Source organism: Hemicordylus capensis, chromosome 5 (assembly GCF_027244095.1).
Source record: "Hemicordylus capensis ecotype Gifberg chromosome 5, rHemCap1.1.pri, whole genome shotgun sequence".
NCBI lineage: Eukaryota > Metazoa > Chordata > Lepidosauria > Squamata > Cordylidae > Hemicordylus > Hemicordylus capensis.
In genome coordinates, this window is record NC_069661.1 from 168,283,061 (window position 1) to 168,308,299 (window position 25,239).

A 25,239-nucleotide genomic window follows, 5' to 3' on the forward strand; every position below is an offset into this window, starting at 1 on the left:
TAGTCTGGGAAACATATCAGTGGGGATTTGAACCAGCAACCTCTTGATCCCTAGGCAAGTTACTTCCCTGCTGCACCATTAGGTGGCTTTAGAGGCAATATGCTTCAAATATCAGGTGTTGGGAAGGAACAGCAGGAAAGGGCTATTTGCCTACATGCTCCATTCTTCTGCTTCCCAGAGTCATGACTGGCTACTGTGTGGGCAGAATGCTGGACGTTTGGTATGGTCCACCAAGGCTGATCTTATTATATTATAAAGCTGTTCTTGCACCATTAGGGTAAGAGATGAATCAGGCTACTGTGGTCTGGAGTGGACACTCTTTGGTTTGCTGACATTGTGTACATCAGGGATTCTGGAACTTGGGTTCCTTGATTTCTTGGACTACAGCTTCCACCATCCCAGCCACATGGGCTGGCCATTGTGACAGAGGATGACAGGGGTTGTAGTCCAGTGAGCTCTCTGTGTTCCTGCAAAGGTTTTGGGAGGAAGAAACTCTGTCCAAAGAAGCAGGAGACACTTAAAACCATATCAAACATTTGGCTGACATGGGGTTAGGTTTTCTCTTGAAAACTGAGACACCTCTAGCCGGTGCTGTTGTGCTTAAATAACATCCTTATCCCATTCCAAACTCCATGGGAGCCGGGGAAGGCTCCGACAGAAGGGGAGGAATATTGTGGACATGCAATAAACTGATAGTTTTAAACAGCAGGATTTAAATTGGAAATGGGTGGGAAGCCAGAATCAAATCAACATTTTCTTTTCTGTGCATACCCGCATTAAGAACTGTGGGAAGATGAGAACAGTGAGAGGGATAGTGACAAGTACAGACAACTAATTGGCAACATTTTGTGACTACTACAGACAGAAAATAGTGACATGATTTCAAAGAACTGCTGCATATGGAGACTGTTTCTCTTCTGCATGCAGTTCAGTGTGGAAACCCATGGAAATAAATTGGAAAAGAAGCCCTCACCGAAATCTAAACAATCCCAATCCTGAACATATTCCAGAATAACTTTTTTAAATTCAACCCAGAGATGTGAGCTTTTCATAACTTTTTGAATAGGAATATTTTCTCATGTCAATTTCCCCCTCATTTGCATGAACGTTGCAATTTTTTTTTAAAAAGAAAGTACTATACCATTTTTCCTGATCCCCTAAGTAGATTATTATTTGATTTGGCATGTTGTTTTATGTGTTGATGCTGTAAAAAACACACATCTCCACTATATTAATTTCCCATACTGTAGCTCAAGCATTTTTCAAATAGTTGAACTGAAAATATTTGGTGGGGGCAATAATATGTAAGTGTGTGTGTAGGGAGAGAGAGAACTTTGAATTTGATTTGATATAACAGTTAAAGTATATGGCTCTAATTGTTATACCAAATCAAATTCAAAGCTTTATTTGGAAAGAAGAGTTTTTAATGCACGTGCTGCACTGTTGCTTGAGTGAGGATGGGTCAGTTTCCACCAATCTTCCCTTCTCCCTGAAGCCCATTGCGCATCACCAAAATATGTCCCTGAGAGCTGTTTGATCAAAGTAGGCTGGAGAAGGAAGGGAAGACTGGCGAAAGTTGCCCTTTGCTTTGCTCAGGCAACACTGTAGCGGTAGTTTGGAACTTGCACTGCTGCATGTGCACAATGCTAGTCCGAATGCCAGCCAGTGAAACTTTAGGAATCGAAAAATTTCCACCCCACATCTCTGATGCAACCAAGCGTTCTGTGGCCAGACATGAGCAGTGAAGTTCCTTTGTGACTGGCTTCATTTGGGGGGTGGGAGGGTGTGTGTGTTATATTTCCAATTTTAACCAGCCAGCTGCTTTTAGAAATAGGGTAGTCAGCCATTCAAAATGAATGAAATGCAACGTTTTCCAAATAACTCAATTAAGTTAGCTGTCTGTTTTTCTGTTCTGGTTTTTAAAAATTACCACCACCTCCAAAGGCTGTTACTCAGAAAAACTTCAGTGAGATATCAGTTTTGTGTCATAAGTGGTTGGTAGGAAGGGGCAATGGTCACACACACACAGGCTGCGGGCTATGAATATTCAGTGGAGCAAAGAAAGGGTGCAAATGGAACAAAGAGTTGGGCAATGGAGCAGAAATAGAGAGAGTGGCTTTTAGCAGAAACAGGACAGAATGCAGTCATAGGACGATTGACCTCATTTAAGCTGGAGGAATTCCTCAGCCCAATACGACATGTTAAAAGCCTAAAAGTGTGAATACAGAAACCGTGAATAATGAAAACTTGAGTCAATGGGGATTGGGGGTTTAGATTTCTTGAGAATAAAAAGCAGAAACAAAGGGGGAAAGCATAGCACCTTGCTCTCCAGGCCTCCAGCTCTCAGAAAGCCACCCACCCACAAATCCTCAACATTTTTGGGATTTCTTTTGAAAATACTTGCTTTTTTTTTTTTTTAAAGAGCCACAAAATGGCTCTGTGCTGTAGGATGGTGGCCGAAAATGACAGTGGAAGTCATTTCTGGCCACCCAGGAACCGTGCTTAGGTGAATTTTGCCTATTTTAAAAACCACAAATAAAGAAACTGGATCCCTATGATTCAGCCACAGATACGTGTAACCGTGGGTGCTGGGTTTCTAGCCCACGAATGAGGGCCACCTGCACTAGAATTGTTCATAAAGTGCATAAATCTACTGGGTGCTATATTTAAAAGATAATGCCTTGGCCACAGATTTATAGTCTACTACGAAGATCTTGTGTTAATTAAAATAAATTATGGTAACTCCAGCAGCTGAGCAGATGTGGTGCTTTTAAAACACTCTTATTAACAGCACATTTATGAGGCTGCTAAAATTTAAGTACTTTAAAATAGAGTTTTTAAATAAACTAATTTTAGTGAACTAGAAAAATGTAAAATAAATGCCTTTTATAGCCATATTTAAATTGACATGCTGAAAGCCTTTTGACAGGATTGCTTGAACTTTGCAATAGCTCTCTTTGGGAAATTTAGTGTGCAGGGATGGTGTAGCATAGCAATTTTCTAGAAATGTCTTTTTCTGCCATTGCATATTTTAGAACTCCAGATGCACAAAACCAAGTTTGTGTGCTGTAGAAGTAAATGCGTTTTCAATAAAAACTTGTTTTTAAAAAATCTGAAGCTGGTTACAGACAGCAGATCCTGTTGAACCAGATCTGTATCTTAAAGAGCATCTTTATTCACCCAGCCGTCTTCCATATTTTGTTTAATCCATCAACATAGGAGGTGTATGTGTCTGTTTTCAGATAAGCTGTGTTCCAGTTGGAGATTAGGGAACAGCTATAAACTATCAGCTCCAAAATGCATTTAAATGAATGCCAATTTAACTGTGTTGGAATTCTGGCTTTTAGCCCAATGGCCTACTTTCTTGGATAGAGCAGGGGGTGGAAACTTTGAACTTTTTTGTGTGTGTGGACCCTGTGAAATCTTAGGTAACTAGAAACAGTAGGTGAAAGAGCAAATATGTGACGAATACATACTGGGAAGTCAGATTTGTGCTTTTAACCTTGTGTCTCTTGGCTTAGTGAACATTGACCAAAGCTGCAGGGGTATATGTAGCATGGACAGCATTACTGTATTCTGCTTTCAGCATGTAGAAAAAGTGCATGTAAATATTAGGACTGCCATCCAAATACTTATTTTGGATACAACCAATACTTGTGTGTGTCTGGTGGGACATTTAACTCTGGCTTTCCCCCCCGCCCCCATTGAAAAACAGCTTGTGCCGTATCACTGCTTCTGAAACCCTTCTGGCTTTCTAAAGCTGCTGTTGTGCAATGTGGATACAGTTCAAGGGGTTGAGCATGCGGAACTGGTTCTTCTGAATCTTGGCTTTGGGTAGTGGTATCATTATTATTCCACTTGTGCAGCATCTGTACTGACTTTATGCAAATGAACACAGATGGTACACTCTGGATTTTGGGGGCAGTGTCTGTTTTAATTCATATATCGGGTACCTACTAGTAACACAGATGAACATGGTGCATAAGCACAGCTCCTTTGAAATAAAAATGAAATATATATTTATTATTGATTCTGGATAAGATATATGTTGTAGTACATTTTGGATGATCAGTCCTATGTGGGGTCCCCTCCTTAACATTCTGTAATATCTTCTTACATGAAGACAAAAAATGTGCTGTGTAGATGCAAAACATTAGCATGCTGGGGGAAGTGAGGTATGCTACAGAATGTCAAGTGCAGCTTCCCCAAATGACTTCTAAAAACCTCCAGATTTCATTATTGCTGGGATTATATTATTGGTTTGGATCATTATGTCATTGTCATCATGAGTGCTACTTGGAGACTCATTTGCAACAGGATCAACTAATAAAAAGTTATGTCTCCTTGTTCTGTTCCAATTATATTCTCCTTTTGTTTTCTTCTACTCTTAGGTTAGCTGATTACAGTAAATGTAATTGTGTCAGCAACGAAGGAAGGGAAAACATGAGAATAGCAGGTAAGAACCACCACCAGTAATTTTTTTGATGCATGGAACAAGTAATTTATTTCAAGGCTAATCTTCAAATGGATAACTACAAAGAGGCTTCACTGCTTCTGTTTATCCAGAGTTGTCTTCATTCCACAATCCAGTCAAGCTTGAGTGTTTAGGTTTGAGACAATGAACTCCCAGTGGGACTACATTTTTTTCTTAAATCCAATAACTCTAGTTTAAATTCTTCGTGGTTTGTGGTGTAGCTGCATTGGCATATCAATAAATCATGAATAAGAGCTATTGGGCATGGATTTTTGTATATTGCAGGTCACAGAAGTAAGAACATAACATAACAGCCCTGCTGGATCAGGCCCAAGGCCCATCTAGTCCAGCATCCTGTTTCGCACAGTGGCCCACCAGATGCCGCTGGAAGCCACAGACAGGAGTTGAGGGCGTGCCCTCTCTCCTGCTATTACTCCCCTGCAACTGGTACTCAGAGGCACCCTGCCCTTGATGCTGGAGGTGGCCCACAGCCCTCCGACTAGTAGCCATTGATAGACCTCTCCTCCATGAAGTCATCCAAACCCCTCTTATAGCCATTCAGGTTGTTGGCTGTCACCACGTCCTGTGGCAGAGAGTTCCACAAGTGGATCACGCGTTGTGTGAAAAAGTACTTCCGTTTGTTGGTCCTAGACCTCGGGCCTAGACCTCGGGCCTTGTTGGCCCTAGTAGCTGAGAGTGAGAGTCTGTCCTAGGAGAACAGGCAGAGCAAAAGCTTGCATTTTTGTTTTTGTGTGGCTGGTGGGAAGAGAGATGGATTATTAGGTTTTGCAGACTGGCATTTGGTAAAATGAGGGGGAACTCCTCAGATGCTTAGTGGCAGCGATCTTCACCCTGATCTGTCCTTTATTTATTCAAATTGTGTTTTGCATTCATACAATTCTCCCCCACAGCATGAACATTATTCTATGGTTTAGGGAGGGCATCTTCAACATGATGGGTTTATCAGTCTCTGCATGCTCTGAGACAGGGCCAATCAAATTTTTCAGGCAGCCTAGTTCCTAGCAAGGTAGCTGTCAGTCAATCCCCAGTTCCAGTCCTGTCTTCCTCCATTAGATAGATCTTGGTTCGAGCTCCTGCTCAGATTTATCCTTATAACATTGGGCTATTTTGGATGTGCACGAACCTGTTTGGAGGCCCTTTAAGGGCCTCTGAACCGGTTTGAAGGACCAGCTGTTCAGCCGGTTTGAAGGTGGGGGGGCGGGGTTCATAACTTTTAAGGGCAGGGGAGGCTGCCCTTACCCCTCCTGCCTCATTTCCCTCGCCAGCACTCCATTTTAAAAGTGTTCATCGGGGCAGCAGGGTACCTCCCTGCTGTCCTGTGTCCTCTTCGGCTGGAAGTACCCGGCGCGTGCGCACGTCAGGCAAGTGAGTGTGATGTTCACATGCCTGGTGTGCGCATGCACGCTGGGAACGTCCTGTTGGAAAGTCAGTAAACCAGATGGTAGACATAAGAAACTTAAGCTGAGTTGATCTTACGATATAGCAGTAGTTCTGCTTTCCCTTAGAGCTGCAAAACCAGCATTTCATGGTATTTAAAAAGAAATCACCAGCGTAGCATTCTATATAGTAAAATCTAATATGTGGAATGCTTGTGCACAATTTTAATGTCAAATCAAAGAAACAACGTACCTTGCTGATTCTGAAGACTCCTTCCTAACAAGAGCCCTATTCAGACATTTGGCCAGTTCAAGCGATACTGGCGCAGCACATGTGAAGAAGGAGGGGCACCACCAAGAGCACCCAGTGGGAGCTGTTCATCTGAAAGGCCCCGAAACATGTGTGACACATACTTGTTGGTCATGCATGTTTAGGGTCAATTTGGATGCACACATCCCACACATGATCAAGAGATGCGCTGAGAGGGCACTGGAATGCCCTTGGAGGGGCCACCCCTCTGGCTTCACATGTGCTGGGCCAATATCATTTGGACTGGCCCATAATGGTGCATGTCTGTACACTCGTACATGTCTTTGTGTGAATGAATATATCTGTGTTCATTTTAAATATGAACTTGGGTCGAGGCCCCCTCAACTGCATGTACTGTTGTATCTGTGTACACCTCTGTACCAGTGTACACTGTATCCTTGTCTTATGAGTGTTGAATGTAACGTGTGAATAAAGCTATAGCATCTTAAAAGCTAAAAAAGGATTCAGATAAACCCTCAGTGTTTAGATCTATATTTACATATTGATCCCTCCTTTTAAATCTATAATGAATGCATCTCAAAGCAGAGGTGATCTGAAATTAGTAGTATAAAGATCTGCTATTTGTTTCTGCTGTATTAAAAATAAAAATAGAGCTTCCGCGTCTGATGTAGACTGCTTGAGATGCTATCAACAGTTCTTGAATGAATTATGTCCTAGTGTGCTGGTTTGAACTTTAACAACCATATTTCAGTATAGCAAGAACACTTCCTGAACTTTTTATCATTGTATATTTTAGTGTCTAAGAACTTAACAGTAGCAGTAGCCTCAACCAGGGATGGGCAATTCATGGCCCATTTGCTGCAGAAATTCTGTGAGGTTTGTAGAGCCTTGTCTGATTCCTGGTAATGTATAAAAGAGAAAAAAATCTAGCCTTCATAGTACAGAAAGCCCAAACTGCTTAAGGATTGGTATCCAGCAAGCAAAAAAGAAAATAAAATAAAAAATAAAATGGCCCAACCTGTGCCCAGTCCCACAAATTAATTTGTTCTAAGGACTGACTCGGATCCCTCCCCCCCGCCCAATACTTTTAAGGTCACAATTTCAGAATACCTATATTGGAATCTAATTGCATTGTATCATTTGTGTATCAGTTATGTTCAAGCAAATATAAAATGTTAGCTACATGCAACTGAAGTAGGCAAGTGGGTTGTGGTCTCCACCATGTGGATTTTTTTTCTAGTGTTGCAGAGGCTACTCACCCCACCCCCTACAGAAATTATTTTTCTAAACATATATTCAGTGTTCTAATTGTAATAGTATCTTCTGTTAAAAAGGGAAAGAAAATACAGAGTGCTTATCAGAGTTGACAGGCAAAGGAAAATGGTTTCTTTCCCCTTACTGGTCTCTTTCACTTCCTCCCCACCCCCCTGCCAGCTGCCTTCAAGGATGGTCTTTAGGCCTGGTCTATGTGAAAAGGCAGGAGCCCTGCTCAGGGGTTATAAAAGGGAGGACCCTGTACACAGTTACAGCATCCACAAGAGTGCACTGGCAAATCCTAGCCCCACCTTGAGGTGTGCTAAAATCCCAGCCCCCAATGTTTGTCTCTTCAGAGATATAAAATGTAGTGAGAAATATATTCTTCTGTTCTTGTCCTAGGAGCTGCAAAATTGGTGGTAGCGGTAGCAGTCTTTCTGCTGACGTTTTATGTCATATCTCAAGTATTTGAAATAAAAATGGATGCCAGCCTAGGAAACCTGTTTGGTAAGTGACTGGCTTCAGTTGTTTTCGTCACATAGTTTTAGCCAGCATTCTGCTGCCTGGTTGGTTTGCACATGTTATATTTGCGTTTCAGGAGACTTACTAGTCTTCTGAGCCCCAGGTTTACAATATATGCTGTAAAGCCAAAATTTTTCAAAATGAGTATGGACAGTTCAGCTTATTTGCAGCAAATCAATATACCTTGCTTTCAACATGTCCTTTTGTTTTGCTTGTAGCTTGTCTTTGACTGTCACCCTACCTTATATAAATGTTTTAAAGAATATTGAAATATTTTAAAGTCCTTTAATTATATCCAGTAAAACTCTGTGCAGACACATTTATAGAACTATGACTCATTCTTTAATGACCCAATAACAAAACCACATTTAACAGTGTAATATAAATTTGCAGTTTGTTATCCCATCCAGCCAAAGTATCTTCTCAAAACACCTCTTACAATGTCAAAGCTTGTTTACCTCAGAGTCTAGTTTTCAAGCCTTCTCTTTGACATTCGGTTTTGACATATTTTCATAGGTCTATAAAAACTTAATTAAGGGAATAATATAATTATTTTTAACCTTCTTAAAACATGTTCTCTCTCTTAGCAAGATCACCACTGGATCCTCCTGTACGTAGTAAGTATTCATGGGGCAGGGTTTTACTTACATTGTGTGGACTTAGTGTTGCTGCAGTTATTTAGGGAAAGGCAGCATAAAGGGCTCAGGGTTCCTATCCAGCCAACTGAGAGTCTGCCCCCAATTTCCCCAGAACTGCCGGACCATGAATGAATCACCACACAGGGACCGTGCATGACTAGGTGGGCTGCACAAAAAGCCTTGCTGGACTAGTTGTGGTTCTTTGAGCCCTGCTAACTTGGCAAAGAGGCACCTATTAACGTGGTGATTTTCTTTATTTAGCAGAGGGAGAGTAACTGCCCGATCCACCCCCACCCCCCCCAGCACAGCTTTCCTCCAGTGACTGTTGCTGGTGTCTGTTTTATGTTTCTGTTTAGATTGTGAGCCCTTTGGGGACAGGGAGCCATCTTATTTATTTATTATTTCTCTATGTAAACCGCCCTGAGCCTTTTTTGGAAGGGTGGTATAGAAATAAAATAAAATACAGTAATCCTGCTCAAAATCATTGCAGCTGCTAGTGAGGGGAAAAACCAATGTCTATCATGTGAACACTCAAAGGAGGTTGATGCAGGATTAGTTCTAGAAGACTTTGCCCTTGTCTCTTTCACTTGTTGTTTATGAAAATGCTTCTACTCCTTGACCCCAGTTAGAAATGAAGTCATTTAAACGTGCCCTAGTATTTTCTAATACTTGCCTTGGTTCAGATCAAGTTTTCAAAGAGGCAGTAAGCTGACAGATCTTATGAGTGCTGAACTTCAGTTTTGCACATTCTGCCCAGCGTTAGAAGTGCGTAACACAAGTTGCATCATTGGAAGACTCGGCATCCCAGCTCTGCACAACATGTTGCTTTGCAGCAAGAGGTGAGTGGATGGTGGGGAGAAGTTTTCACTGCTCTCCTTCCTCCTAAAGGACCTTTTGACTTCAGGAATATGTCCATGAGGGCTGCATAACCCTCAAGGAACTATTCCTGAAGTCCAAAAGCCCTTTAGCAGGAAGGAGAGAGAGCAGCAAAAATCTTTCCCCTGCTTGGCAACAGAACTGTGGTGCTTAATCTTCCACCATATGAAGAGGTACCTTCTTCCTCTTTAGTGTCTTCTACCAATACAGCTTCTGTTTCGCAGTTGTAACACAAGACAGAATGTCAGCCAGAAGGAATAGCATTTCCCCTCTTCTGTCCATGTCTAATGTTGGTTTATTTGAAGCTTACTGAGCAATCCCTGCCTCCACCCCACCACCCCAATATCTTATTTGTCCCAGATCTTGCAGCCTGTGTTCTTTCTAGTTCTTTTCATCTGTGTGCAAAATGAGTTTTGTTCTGGGCGGCAGTATCAAGGCAGTGTGTGCACACATGCAATCAGTGTGGGATCTAAAATTAACTGAGCAGACATCCAAAATGTGTGAACACGCGCACATGTGCATGCCTTAGAGGGAACACTGCTTGTAGCTGTTCAAAGGAGTTGGGCCAAACGTGCATAACATATGCTATAGCTGTACAGTCAGTACAATGAAGCAGAAACCCATTGAATGCTAAAGATACTGCCTCCCTAACTTGCCTAACATTTGGTAATGGTTGCCATATTGGTCATAAAAATAGGGGCAAGTTTGGATGCTATGCAGATGGTGATGGGGGGAAAAGCACAAGTCATTCATGCTGCTGCTTCATGTGTTTCTGATGTCCTCCAAATGTGCAATTCTTGCTACTACTAGTCCCTTGTGCTTCATCTCCTTCCCTTTTTTTTTGGTAGGGAAGCTTGAGTAAGAGAGACTAAGGAAGCAAGAGTTTGTTTTACAAAACCTCTGTCTGTCTTATACAGGGTTCTGTGCAATACATTGCATGCTAGTGGCAAATAAGAGATCACCATGTCCATTTGTTAACTCTTCTTACTATTTGCCAATGCAGAAGTGCAGATTTTTGTTACAGAGCCTTCCTGCAGATGAAGTGGCATGCCTTTCCTTGTGTCCAGAGTGAGTGTGCTGGCTAAAATAATGCCTGCATTCTTTCCTGGACAGTCTTTAAACTGTAAAGGTTTGGTCTGGTTTTCCAGGGTTTTAAAAGCTGTTTTAAATGTTTAAGAATGGTTTTATGTTTTTATAGTTTTTGATTATAACAGTTAATTGATTTTAGTTTTATTTTAATGTAAACTGCCCTGAGCCATTTTTGGAAGGGCAGTATAGAAATCAGATGAATGAATATAAAGACAACGTTTGGTATTATTCAATACTTTCTCTACTTCCTTATTTCCCAAAGCTACAAAGCCCCCAAGGTATAAATGCGGAACTACAAAAGCTTGCCCAGAGAAACATTTTGCTTTCAAAATGGCAAGTGGAGCAGCCAACGTTGTTGGGCCTAAAATATGTGTAGAAGATAATGTGTAAGTACAAGTTGCTTTCTCTTCTATGAATATTGCTGTGACGATATTGCTGAAGATTGCTGTGACGATAGTGTTGCGTGATTTGTATTCAGTCTTGTATTCGGAAGCAAACAGAAAACGTACTTTGCACTTAATATGTTAAACGTTAAAAAAAGAAAGAAAAGAAAACTACCCCTTTCAAGCACTGGAGAGGAGAGCTGGTCTTGTGGTAGCAAGCATGACTTGTCCCCTTAGCGAAGCAAGGTCTGCCCTGGTTGCATATGAATGGGAGACTTGATGTGTGAGCACTGCAAGATTTTCCCCTCAGGGGATGAAGCCACTCTGGGAAGAGCAGAAGGTTTCAAGTTCCCTCCCTGGCTTCTCCAAGATAGGGCTGAGAGAGATTCCCACCTGCAACCTTGGAGAAGCCTCTGCCATTCTATGAAGACAATACTGACTAGATAGACCAATGGTCTGACTCAGTATATGGCAGTTTCCTATGTTCCCAATGATTTTGTTCCTAGATTTTTACTAGACTAACTACCAGTAGTCTACTTGTAAACAACCTTTTATTATTTATTATTATTTAGAATCCTTACATATTGGCTTACAACAAAAAGGTGGTTAAACCTTTTATAATCCATGTAGCAAAAGGAATGAAGCAATAGTTCCCTGTCCCCAAAGGGCTCACAGTCTGCAGAGAGACACATGAGAGACACCACTGGAACATAGGAAGCTGCCATTTCCTGAGTCAGACCATTGGTCTATCTAACATGGGTTCTCCAAGGTTGCAGGCAGGAATCTCTCTCAGACCTATCTTGGAGAAGCCAGGGAGGGAACTTGAAACCTTCTGCTCTTCCCAGAGTGGCTTCATCCCCTGAGGGGAAAATCTTGCAGTGCTAACATGTGGTCTCCCATTCAAATGCAACCAGCGCAGACTCTGCTTAGCTAAGGGGACAGGTCATGCTTGCTTCCACAAGACCAGCTCTCCTTTCTGGGAGCACCATGAGGTTGGGGTGAATAGGGACAGTCAGTTGCTCTCCCTCTACTTTAGAAGAGATGCCAAAAATAAGGGGACAGTAAAGCAAAACGGCAACCTTCTGCTTGTTAGTCAAGCATTTCCCCGCTGTGCCACTTATGTTTTATTACAGACTAGTAACTTTAAGCCCGTTACATTAACGGGCGCTAGTAGACCTTTGGAGAAAAGAAACATCCAGTTGGCAACTGATTCCAAGAGGATGTAGACACCGGCATTCATAGAAACTATCCTACTGATTTTCTTTTAGTTGTCTGGGGTCGAGGTATGACTCTGTGACATTGTGATTTGGCCGAGCACCGCAGCATAAAGCCAGTGGGATCGACCACCAAGTATGCACTCCTGAACACAATTCCTTGGGAGTCCTCTCTGCTTACTTCCGAGTAAGTTCGACCTTAAGGTCACTTGCTGGGGAGTGTCCCATGGAGGCCAGTACAATGCGGAGGGTAGGGCTGCAATCCGACACACCGATTCGGCGGGAGGGCTTAGAAGCCCAATCCTCGCCTTTGTTGTGGCCAGAGGGGCCAAGTGTGGCCGCCTCCGCCAGCGGGCTCAGGCCGCCGCCGCCGCCAGTGGGCTTAGTCCCCATGCTGCGGCCGCTGCCGCCAGCGGGCTCAGTGTTCCCGCCGCGGCCGCCAGCGCGGCCGGCCCTCCTGGTGCGGCTGCTGCCGCCAGTGGGGCCAGTCCTCCCACCCCGCCCGCCGCCGCGAGCAGGCCCAGTCCCCCCGCCCCACCTGCCGCCACCAGCGGGGCCAGTCCTCCCGTCGTGGCTGCTGCCGCCAGTGGGGCCAGTCCCCCGCCCCGCCCCCTGCCGTGAGCGGGCCCAATCCCCTCGCCCCACCCGCCGCCAAGAGCGGGCCCAGTCCCCCACACCGCGGCTCCGCCGCCGCCTCAGCCACACCACATCCTCTGGCCGAGGCCGCGGCTCCGCCACTGCCTCGGCCGGCTTCCCCCGCTGCCTTCTTCCCCTGCTCGGCTTCGGTGGCGGCTGCTTCTTCTCGGCCCGCCGCTCTCCTGTGGCCGCGGCCGGTCCAGACTCGCCACCGCTGACTTTCCCTTCCCTGCGATCGGGCCGGACCCGCCGCCGTCTCTCCACTCCCCGCGGCCAGGCTGGACCCGCCACCGCCTCGGCTTTCCCCGCGGCAGGGCTGGTTCCGCTGCCGCCGCCTCCCCACCCCCCACAGCCCGGCCGGTCCCGCGGATGCTGCCTCCGGCCTCCCCATGGCCAGGCCAACATGGCGGCTGGTGCCAGCGGCCGTGTCTCCCTCGGCTCTTCTGTGCACGCGCACCACGCATGCCCAGAACGGCCGAGGGAGACACGGATGCAGACACCAGAGACACGGGCACACACGCTAGGTTTTTATTATATAGGATGCTTTAAGATGTCTCCCACCCAGCAACTTGCTTGAAAGGCAGGCTTCTCCTGAGAGTATCTTATGAGACTCAGTGGCGTACTGGAGGTGACAGCTGTAATTACAAAATGGAGCTCAAATAGTGGATTAGTGTCTGTTGCTGTTTACTGTAATTAAAGTGGCTTGGTAAGATTAGAAGTATTGCAGCCATCGGACAGCAGATTTCTCATTGTGGCTTCAGAGTTGCTAGATACGTTTTTCTCACTTTCCCATGCGAGTTTCCAAGTGAGTTTTTCTCACTTCCCCATGCATATTTTTTTTTAAAAAAACCTTTATATTCCACTCTTGCTTCAAGGTGCCCAGAGCGGTGTGCTACATACTTGAGTTTCTCTTTCACAACAACCCTGTGAAGTAGGTTAGGCTGAGAGAGAAGTGACTGGCCCAGAGTCACCCAGCTAGTATCATGGCTGAATGGGGATTTTTTGAACTCGGGTCTCCCCGGTCCTAGTCCAGCACTCTAACCACTACACCATGCTGGCGTACACACCATTCTGGCATGTGAGTGCACGCATGCACACACACCCCTCTAGCATTTGTAGATAGTTTCCCGAAGCCAGACATCCAGATGTTGTTTGGTGATGGATTTGTCTTGGTTGTGCAGAAATTCTCTTGCCGCATGGCCCCACTTCTAACTGCACCTAAGGTTATCTGTACACTAAATTCTGTGTCAACCAGAACACCTGTTTGGGTGCATGTGCGCTCCTGGATGCAAATTTACTATGGAACAATGGAGAGAATTTTAAGAAGGTTTAAGGGTAGAATGTCTTAGTGGCTACAAGTACAATCCAATACTCAAGTGGCTCCCCTACAGTGCTGCTGCTGTCCACTTCCTATTCGTGACTATTCTGGCAATGTGCAAAGCAGACTTCAGGGTCCATTTGCACATGCATGTTCATCACTTCTCGGTAAAGACTTGCACATATGAGTGAGCTATCACAGAGTCAATGTGTACATGTTGTACACAAATCAACAAATCTTCCTACATGTATTGCATCCCTGTATTTTCAGCCTTCGGTGCATTGTTCTAGCAGGCTGCCCTTCTGTCGACTCCAGCTGTAGATTAGCCAGTCAAGAAAGAATTTCAACATTACTTGATGGCAGCCCAAAATACACAACTATTTCTTTAAAAAACTTTTATTGAGGGTTAAAAAAGTGACTGTTGGCAAATACTATATTCACATATTATGCTGGCCTTGGGCTGAAATAAACAAATACATATATTCACATACAGATTTTTTTGCTCTCATTTATGACATGACATGACCTTTATGACATGAGTCACAGTTTGGTCACCTTGCTCTGTCAGAAAGGCCTTTTGCATTTTAGACTGCCAACTGAACAACTGGTTCAAAGGCTTCAAGTCCTTCAGTAGACGCAACTCTCAAGATTAGATAACACAAGCATAGCTGTCAAAGGCAGAGTTGTGATTTGGAAACTTGGATGTTTCCACAGTTGCAGGGTTGCTACCGCAAGAGATAGGGCATGCCCTCAGCTCTTGCCTGCAGGCTTCTCAGAAGCATCTGGTGGGCCACTGTGTGAAACAGGATGCTGGACTTGATAGGCCTTGGGCCTGATCCAGCAGGGCTGTTCTTATGTTTTTATGATGATGCATGATGGGTTGGTATCATGCTTTGAACACTCCCCGCCAACACACACACACCCATTGCTTCATAAGCCTTCCCTCTCCCCCCCACAACTTCATGAATGAAATATTCTCTTTTTGTTGAATGAGGTTCCCCTCCTGCTTCCAGGAGTAGGTTCACAGCTTGGGGTTGCTTTTAGCTCCGGCCCTGATTATGGATGCGAAAGCAGCATCCATGATATGAAGCAGCTTTGTCACTAGTGGTTGATGATGCAACACGTGCACCCCTTCTTAAAAAGAAGTGACCGTGCCACAGTTATTCATGCTCTGGTAATGGCCGGGTTAGACTACTAAGATAATACCTGGGGCTACCTTTGAAAAGCATCTGGGAAGTCCAGTTGGTTCAGAATTCAGCAGTTCAGTTATTAACCCTGTTATTATTCAGCAGTCCAGTTGTTATTACCTGCCCTAACGAACGTATTTTCCCTGTACAAAATATACAGTGGTTTCCACTTGGTTGTTGGGTGTAATTCAGTGTGCTGGTTTTGCTTATAAAGCTCTGAATGGTCTGAGACCAGCATATTTGAAGAATAATTTGCATTCAGTTAGTGGAAGACCTTCAGGACTAGTGCAAAATTGTGCTACAGGATTGTGCAACACATTGTACAACCTTTTGTGCAATTTGTTGACATCTTCTACTAGTGTAAGAACTAGTCTGTAACAGACATTCCTTTCTTTGCACAACATCTTTGTGCTACACCCAACTACTTTTGGGTGTAGGACAATAATTTTTACTCATTTTGCTGCAGCAGCTTTTGTTGGCATTTCTGATCTTGTTCTGTTAAATTCTTATGTTTTAGGCCCTCGTAATATAACCTCATTAAAAGATTAAACCCTTGTTTAGTAGACACACAGAGAAAAGCTGAGGTAGAAATCTTTCTCTCCCCCCCCCCCTCTATATATATTTGTACAATGCTGACTGGACTTAGAAGCACCAATGCCCCTAAATATTATTTTCTTTAAAGGTGAACCTCTTGCTTCAGAATGATCTTGTGTGACATTCTCAAAATATTTTGTTTATATATTTATAAATATACATTTTTGTTTTAAATGTTAGTTCTCATTTGTACCATGTAAATATTGGTTTTTATTTTTGTACCATAAATAAAATTATGAAAGAGGCAATGTTAGTACTTATTATCAAAACTACAATTAAGCCACATCAGAATAGAAATTTCCACATATGGATGAAATGTCTCTCTCTCAATATAATTTTGTTCCTGAAATTTTACTTCTCCATCTTTTACAAGACTTGTTACCCCAAACCCATCATTGACCAAAATTTGGATGAGACCTATACTAATGTGCTGCTTCCCCCTTGTGGCAGGTCTTTGCATTACACTACTAACCCTCAGAACTGATAACATCCTCTTCTGTTTCTTTAAATAGTTGGTCCAGAATTCCTCTTTTGCTGTAGTATTATGGCAATATGGTGCCACATCATTCATATCCCTGCTAACTTGGCAAAGAGGCACCTTTTACCATGGTGATTCTCTTTATTTAGAAGGGGGAGAGTAACTGGCCCTATCGACCCCCAGCACAGTACTTCCAGTGACTGTTGTTGGTGTCTGTCTTATGTTTCTTTTAGATTGTGAGCCCTTTGGGGACAGGGTTCCATCTTATTTATTTATTATTTCTCTATGGAAGGGCGGTATAGAAATTGAATAATAATAATAATAATAATATTATTATTATTATATCCTACTGCATGTTAGGGTATAAGCACTGTGCTGAATAAGGACTCCAAGCCACAAGTCAGCAACAGAAATGATAAGAAAGTTGCTTAGTCTTGTGGATGCAAATGTTTACAATTTTTAAATTGTAAACCACCCAGAAATGCAAGTTTTGGACAGTATAGAAATATTTTAAATAAATAAATAACATACTGTTGCTTCAATTTCCATATTTTTTTATTTTAATCTTGATGCTATCCTGATTTATGCTCTTGAGTTAACAGTGTATTAGACTGAAATGAATTCACAGGGCGGAAGTGCCGCCATCCAGAAGTACCAATCCCACGTCTAGTTGGTAGTGCCAGCTAAATGCCCAAAGAGAGACTCAAGCAAAGAGTGGGAGGGGGCATGTGTAAGATGCAGGGGTGAAGAAGGCTTGAGGGTATCCTCTGTGTGAGTTTTCTTTCCAGTGTTGCAAAGAAGAGCTTTAAGTTAGATGCACAGAACACTCCTGTTATTTCTTGTGACATCAGAAAAAGAATGAAAACCACTTTATATTCTATAATAGCTGAGCAGGTTTGTCATATGCTGAAGAGTTTTTATTAAAACTTGATGTGAGTTAGGTTGACTTGGAAAAGCCATTTTCATAAAACAGTTTGATTTAAGCTTCAGTTGGGAAAACCACTTTTAAAATGGAATTAAGTATTTGGGATCATACCAACATTTAATTAGAGGATAATGACCAAAAAAGATGTTTTGCAAATGTCTGTTTTTAGCTTGGAAATGTTTAAGAATAAACCATGGTATCTCTCAACAATGAAAAAGCTTCTTCAGGAAGCATGGGCTGGATTGATCAACCTGTAACATGTCTGTAGCTATAGTTAAGGTTGTGTATCATGGGAGGTGCTTGGAGCAATTCCACTGCTAGTTATGGAACAGCTTGCCACCATGACCACTGCTTTACATAACAGTCCAGTGGAATGTGTGGCTCACTAGATTGTGTTCAGTCTAATTTGTGGACCTCTTTTGCATCTTCCATGGGCTTGCCAAGTGATGATTTATAAGTGGCAATAATGAAGAAAGTTAACATAAGAACAGCCCTGCTGGATCAGGCCCAAGGCCCATCTAGTCCAGCATCCTGTTTTGCACAGTGGCCCACCAGATGCCACCGGAAGCCACAGGCAAGAGTTGAGGGCATGCCCTCCCTCCAGCTGTCACTCCCCTGCAACTCGTTGATATTTTCTGTAGCTGTTTGGAATGCAAATTTTATTCAGCCAAATAAGGACAGATAAGGGGAGATCCTAACATGGCTCATAGAACTTTGAAGGCTTCTTGTTTAAAAATAAAACAGGAGAAGGCACTTGACATAATTCTTTTTGGTTCCTTATCTTGTTTCAGGTTGATGAGTGGAGTTAAAAACAATGTTGGGAGAGGCATTAACATAGCTTTGGTAAATGGTAAGAAACACTTTTAATTATATAAATGTTATCATGTTTAAGATACATCAGTTTCTCCAGACATAAAAAGAATGTCTGAATATAATGTAGAAATAAAGCTAGAATGTTGGTGAGAACATTTGGAATAACTGAATCTAGTCGCAAACAGCTTAATTGTTATAAATTGAAAAGTTGATGTTTTCTCTGGGAAAAATGACCCAGCATTGTTTGTGTTTTGTACAGCAGTTAACTGATATATAGATAAGCACACACTTCATTCATTCATTCCCTCCCTTCCTTCTTCCACGTGAAAATCCCAGACAACCAGGTCATCAAAACAACAATAAAATCATAGCAAAACATATTAAAAATGGATTGGATCCTGCTGGCTCAGCACTCCTGCCTCTTGGTACTTGCTGTAGAAATAAGGTCTGGAAAAGGCTGCTTCCAAACACCATCATCCATTGACCAAAGTCTCAATACCCAAAGATGGCTCTTAATTCGAATCTCTTCCCTCATCCTCCTTGGTCTATAAGAGAGTGTACCTTGCCAATTTGTGCTGCACTTCCTCAGCAAACTGAAATGTGAAGCGCGGGGTTGCATATTTGGGAAACCTGAGCAGGAGTCTCCTGATAAATATATAAAGTAAAGTGTGCCATCATCTAGTCGGTGTCGACTCCTGGCGACCACAGAGGCATGTGGTTTTCTTTGGTAGAATACAGGAGGGGTTTACCATTGCCATCTCCTGCACAGTATGAGATGATGCCTTTCAGCATTTTCCTATACCGCTGCTGCCTGATATAGGTGTTTCCCATAGTCTGGGAAACACACCAGCGGGGATTCGAACCAGCAACCTCTTGCTTTATTGTTGTTGTTTTAAATGCATTTTATATCATATTTTAAAATAAAAATTACACACAGCAGTGTACACATGACACAGTAAAACCCAACATAAGAACTACACAATCTAGAAGAACTGATTACAAGAATACAATTAAGCTGTGGCCTGTGGAATGCACTCATGGCAGATATCCGTAGTATTGGGCTCGTTGTTGGCCTTCAAGAGAGTCCTAAAGACTTATTTGTTTGGCCTGGCCTTCCAAGGGTTTTGAATTGTTCTTAAGTATTTTTAATTTGTTTTAAATGACTTTGAACTGTTTTAAATTTGTGTTTATATTGTTTTAACCTGTTTGTTTTAATTGTTGGTTGTTGTATCTTACGTGTTGTGCTCTGCCCAAAGCCTTTGGATGAGGCGGTATAGAAATGTGATAGATAGATAATAAAAACAACAAACTGCAGAGCAAATCCATTATAGCCAGCAGAGTCAGTCAGTTAAAAGTAGCCAGTGTGGGAATCTGACATATTCCCTCCTTGGCAAGGGGATTCCATCATTGGCATGACTGCTGAAAAGGCTCTCTCTGGTACCCACCAAATAGGTGCCACTTAAATGCCTTTTGGAGCTGACTGTAGAGCCATTCTGTTGCGTGAGAAAAAGAATGTCTGGATAAAATGTAGAGATAAAACTGGAATGTTGGTTAGTATAATTTGTTTTTCTTTAGTTATAAGGTGGTTTGTGTAAGGCAATGTGTGTAGTTGTAAACAGTGTTCCCTGTAGCAGGGATTCCCAAATTTTGTTGACTAGAACTCCCATCCTCCCCAACTAAAGAGCTGGGGATGATGGAAGCTGTTGTCAACAACATCCAGGAATCCCTTCTACAAGGAACACAGGTTGTAAGCCCATTGAGAAGCAGGCTTTTTACACACATTCCATTATTTGGTGTTGACTATGTATGCCTGAATGTCCATCTCTGAATCTTTGTGTAAAGCAAAGGTAATTCAGTGATGCATCCATGTTCTACACCTGCCTTGAAAACTTTATAAAAAATGGCAGCTAATTTCCCATTCTGAAAGTACAGTGCTGTTCTTTGTATATCTGGCCTCTGCTACTTAGCTACCTGGTTAGAGGGCAGTTTATGTGAAGAAGGGCGTTATATACAACCTTAACCAAAGTTGTTTTCTTGTGAAAGGCTATTAATATCTTGGTACTTGCTTTTAAACTGTCTAATTTTGGCAATGCTGTGCTGGTATTAGCAGAAGCCAAGCAGTGCCCAGAGAGAGAAGAGCCTGTACTCTTAAACAGTTTCACTTCTGAAAAGAAAGAAGAAAGAAAAAGCTACCATAAGTTCCTGTTTTTGTATGATGGCACAGTCAAGCTGCAGCTTTGAAGAAGCCTTTATGGTTTTCTGCAAACACACATTGTTCCCTTGATTTGCTGTGATTATGGAGGTATATTGTTGAGTTAAACCACATTAGTAGTGTGCCTTATTCCTTCCCTAGGCAAAACAGGTGAAGCAGTGGAGACAAAGTATTTTGACATGTGGGGTGGAGGTAAGTATGGACACGTGATTCTTTTCTCAAAATAGTTAACTCATAATGAGAACACAATTGTGCTTTGCTCCATTTTATTCATTTGCCCATGGACTGTATGTTGTCCACCCCTAGTTTGCAGGCACTTGTATCAAAGCTAGAGCTGAATTGAAACTCCTGTGATGCACTATTGTGTATCAACTATCAATACTGAAATCAAGTTTTGTTGGATATCACATAAATATTTCAAATGGAAACATTCAGAGAATATCTGGAGGTGTGTGTTTTTTAAAAACCACTTTTATTAAAAATTATCATTTTACAAAATCTAATATCACATCCCAAAATATCTTTAACATCTGGCACAACTTTGCCAGTCCAGTCCATCTTTCCATTATCTCTCAAAAACTCTCCAAGGAAGCCATTCCCTTGGAATTGAATTACTTATTGCAGCTACTGCTCTTCCTTTCACAAAGCTTGTAATTTCCACCCCATTCCTGCCACATCCCAAGTTTTGAATAAACAATATTCTGAAAATATTCAGCATCAAAGTTTAGCAAAGGAGAATACTTAAAGTAAAATCACGTTGGCCCTCATCAAGGAAACTTTGCTATTGTATATTATGTAAATGTAGAAATATTGTAAATAAACAAATATTTTGTAAAATATTGTTATGAAGTTCTCGATTGTGATGTTAGTGTCGTTAGTGGAATAAGTTGTGGCGTCCGTGTGTAATAATACATGCTTCCATTTCGTTTAGATGTAGCTCCACTTAATGACTTTTTGAAGACAATTCAGGATGGAACTATTGTGTTAATGGCAACCTATGACGATGGTGCTACTAAGTAAGTCTTTAGAGAACAACAATAATTTCACTTGGGATAGGTTTTTAATTTCTGTATGTAAAAGATAGGTTAAAATAAAATGCAGACCAATTCCTGACAACGAGATGCTTCTGGACAAAAAGATGTCCACAGTGGAAAATGTACAAAACCTATAGAGGGCCATGCTTCATGAAGTGATACGAACAGCTAGGACAGTAGAGCTTTTCTACAGCTGCCTTTGGTGTTTTATCCTGTAATGGATACAGTGTTCATCACATTTCCTGATGCAATGGTAGCATACACACATATCCTGTCCTCAACTTGGCGTGTTTTCTGCAGGGAATAGAATGAGTTGCCAAATTTGTCTGAAGAATACCTCTTCATGCCTAAGCTCTGTGCATTAAGTGGTACTCTTCAGGCTTTTCTGAGCTGCAAGAGAGCCTACTGCCAGAAAGGGTAGGATCCACATGGTTGATTCATTTAAATAGTCAGAAGCAACTGAGCCCGCAGCTGAAAGCGCTGTATTATCAAAGAGGGGACAAGTCTATGTAAAGGTAAAGTTGTGCTGTTGAGTCGGTGTCGACTCCTGGAGACTACAGAGCCCTGTGGTTGTCTTTGGTAGAATACAGGAGGGGTTTACCATTGCCATCTCCCATGCAGTATGAGATGATGCCTTTCAGCATCTTCCTATATCTCTGCTGCCTGATATAGATGTTTCCCATAGTCTGGGAAACATATGAGAGGGGATTCGAACCAGCAACCTCTAGCTTGCTAGTCAAGTCATTTCCCCACTGCACCATTAGCTGGCAGGTATTTAGGTATGTAAAAATGTTGGGGGATATGGATGAGGAGGACTGTGGCAGAAATAGAAGAGTGTGAGATACAGCTTGATGCAAGATGTAATAGCATTTGGACGACTCTCTTCCTCCTTTCCAAATGATACTTGGAACCTCAGAGCTCCTTGCTAGGGTTGTGTATAGACAGTTCGTTGTGGATTGGTCCAAATTCGGACCAAACTGTGGATATGCTAACCAGTTGAGTCAAACTGATTGGCTGGGCCATTCGGTTCGATGAACCAGCTTGAAGTGGTTTGCCATTGAACCGTTTGAACTGGCCCAGTTTGCAGCAATCAAACCAGTTCTGCACATCCCTACTCCTTGCTATCTATCTTAGTGGAGGAGGGGGAAAGGGAGGTGTGGAACCCTCTAAACAAAGTCTCTTAGCTTCGTGATGGCGAATGGTCAGTAGGGACATAAAACAAAACAGATCCAATAATGTAACCAAAAAACAAAAGACCAACTAGATATATGGATGTAAATTGTATTAAGTGAAACAATCAAATGTATATAGTGATATAGATAAATGATACAAAGTACATCAATAAGATATAATGACCAAACATCAACAGAAATATACACGTAAGAACAATAGAACAGTATGATATTGTGAACTATGTAAACACAACAGCTGTCCGGTAGTATTTGCTGTTTCGGTAAACTCTTTCAAGTGTTCAAAAAAGTTCAGTTGTTCTTCAAAAAACGTCAGCAGCGTCTTCTGCCCCTTTGTGGGCAGCCGCAACCTCGACAATGTTTGAAGTGCTGATAATGCTTCTGGCTGCTGGCTCATGCCAGTCGAATTTTTTTCTTCAGAATGTTCCAGGAAATGGTGCTAAGTAAGATTATTTCCTGGCACATTCTGCAGAGAGAGAGAGAGAGAGAAAAAACATGACTGACAGGAGCTGGCTGTCAGGAACGTGGTCAGCACTTCAAGTGCTGTTGAAGCTGCTGTTGCTGCTGCCCACAGAAGTATAGCAAAAAAGCCCTGCCTCTGCCTCCAGCATTGCCCCCCCCCAACTTCTTTGAAATTCATAAGTGGGCAAGTAAAAATGTTTGCAGAATGGTAATTTTTTTGCAGGCTTAATTACAAGGCTGTGTGTCCATACCCCCGCCACATCCTGATTATCTGTATGTACGGTCCATAAGCACTATTTGGAAATTATCGCAGACTTTGACACGTTTCCCTTTATGTAGCCTGTATTGCTGGAGGTGGCAAAGACAAGGGTTGTGGTGGGGTGAGAGAGGCAAGGGTAATGCAGTGAACAGGAGCAAATGCAGTCACCTTTTTTTCTTTCAAGAGTCGAAGTTTGCGTAAGGAGAGATGATGGCATTCAGGAGCAGAGATCACAGATGGAACATGGAAATGTCAGTTAAAACCTGGCTCTCAGTCATGTGTGTCCCTGAGCCTTTGTTTGTAACGCCTGCTGCTACAAACAATTATATACTGCTTTTCAGCAAAAGTTCTCGAAGTGGTTTACACAGAAACATAAATAGATAAGAAACATAAGGTAGACACCAGCAACAACCGATGGAGGTTGGATAGAGAGAGTTGCTCTCTCCCTGCTAAATAGATTGTGTCATTTTACTGTGCCATCTGTACACTGCCGTGTAAAATTTTTTATTTTAAAATATGAGATCGAATACATTTAATAAGTAGAATAGTATATATTTAGCAGGCGACTCCTGCTTAGGTTTCCCAAGCATGCAACTCCCCCCACCGCTCATTTCAGTTTGCTGAGAAAATGCAACACAAAACTTGCCACTTTAAAAGGTGCCTCTGCTCAGTTAGCATGCTTCATTTTTTCATGCCCATGTGAATGTCTACTTCCAGTTTAAGTTAAAATAAACCTAGATCAGTAGTGAAACCTGAACTGATGGAAACAGACACTTGCATGGGAGGGGGCGAGTGTGCACTCCCAGGGCTCGGGGACATGCAAGGAGGCAGGCTTTAACTGAGGTTCTGCTAATGTGCCCATTTTTAGCCTTTTTTTTAAATAAACAAAAGGCAATTCTGTATTCTAGATGTACTGTTTGTCCAAATAATAACAGAATTGGATTGGAAGTGAAACATTGGAATGACCTACCAAGAGTGATGTATATGTTGCATTTGTAATTGTAAACTCTCTTGACTTTTCTGCAAGGCTAAATGAAGAGGCACGGAAATTAATAGCTGAATTGGGAAGCACGTCCATCACAAACCTAGGCTTCAGAGACAATTGGGTCTTCTGTGGTGGAAAAGGAATCAAAACTAAAAGCCCATTTGAACAGGTTTGTTTTCAGGTTATCATTTGGAGATTATGCATATTGCCTTTAACTCCCACAGCTGGATGTAACACCTTTCACCTAGGCCATCATCCAAAAGAGTTAAAGCAAGCACTTTAGGATTTTCATTGGGGATTTTCTTTTCCCTGTGGGAGGGAAATGGAATTGTCAGCTTTCATAGGAACATAGAACATAGGAAGCTGCTATATACTGAGTCAGACCATAGATCCATCTAGCTTAGTATTGTCTTCACAGACTGGCAGTGGCTTCTCCAAGACTGCAGGCAGGAATCTCTCTCAGACCTATCTTGGAGATGCCAGGGAGAGAACTTGAAACCTTCTGCTCTTCCCAGAGTAGTGGCTCCATCCCCTGAGGGGAATATCTTACAGTGCTCGCACATCAAGTCTCCCATTCATATGCAACCAGGGTGGACCCTGCTTAGCTAACGGGACAAATCGCGCTTGCTACCACAAGACCAGCTCTCCTCTTCTTCATACTTAAGGTACATTTAGTCTGTGAGCATACAGGATAACCTTGTTATTCACAGTTCTGCGTATCCACAGGGTGTCTAACAGACAGCCATTTCCAGTATCCGTGGATACTAATGAGTTAAAACCCACATATCTGCAGTTCCTAGAGGGTCAGAAGTGACCATGGAGGTCACTTCTGGCTGCCATTTTGTCTGGAGGAGCCCAGAAAGAGATAGGAGCCATTTTGTGGCTCATTTATTGAATTCCTTTTCCCATGATTTTTTAAGGTTTGGGGAGGCATTCCTGGGAACTTGGGGGATGCTCAAAGCATGCCACAGTAAGTTTTGGGGCCGTTTGGGACTTTTAAAATTTTCCCTCCACCCTGGAACCTAATC

At 42.5% G+C, this 25,239-nt stretch overlaps 1 protein-coding gene across 3 annotated transcripts in view; it reads left to right on the forward strand.

Annotated features, from left to right (window-relative positions):
• The window catches only part of FAM3C (FAM3 metabolism regulating signaling molecule C), a 67,445-nt gene that overhangs the window by 36,636 nt on the left and 5,570 nt on the right, over positions 1 to 25,239 (forward strand). For 2 of the 3 annotated variants that reach the window (XM_053253946.1, XM_053253945.1), the window contains exons 2-9: positions 4,392 to 4,456; positions 7,799 to 7,903; positions 8,506 to 8,535; positions 10,784 to 10,907; positions 18,048 to 18,106; positions 20,423 to 20,473; positions 21,213 to 21,297; positions 24,254 to 24,380. In XM_053253946.1, coding sequence (XP_053109921.1) covers positions 4,444 to 4,456; positions 7,799 to 7,903; positions 8,506 to 8,535; positions 10,784 to 10,907; positions 18,048 to 18,106; positions 20,423 to 20,473; positions 21,213 to 21,297; positions 24,254 to 24,380 — 594 coding nt within the window. In that variant the 5' untranslated portion in view covers positions 4,392 to 4,443. The remainder of the gene's footprint in view (positions 1 to 4,391; positions 4,457 to 7,798; positions 7,904 to 8,505; positions 8,536 to 10,783; positions 10,908 to 18,047; positions 18,107 to 20,422; positions 20,474 to 21,212; positions 21,298 to 24,253; positions 24,381 to 25,239) is intronic. The other variant, XM_053253948.1, reaches the window with a different exon arrangement.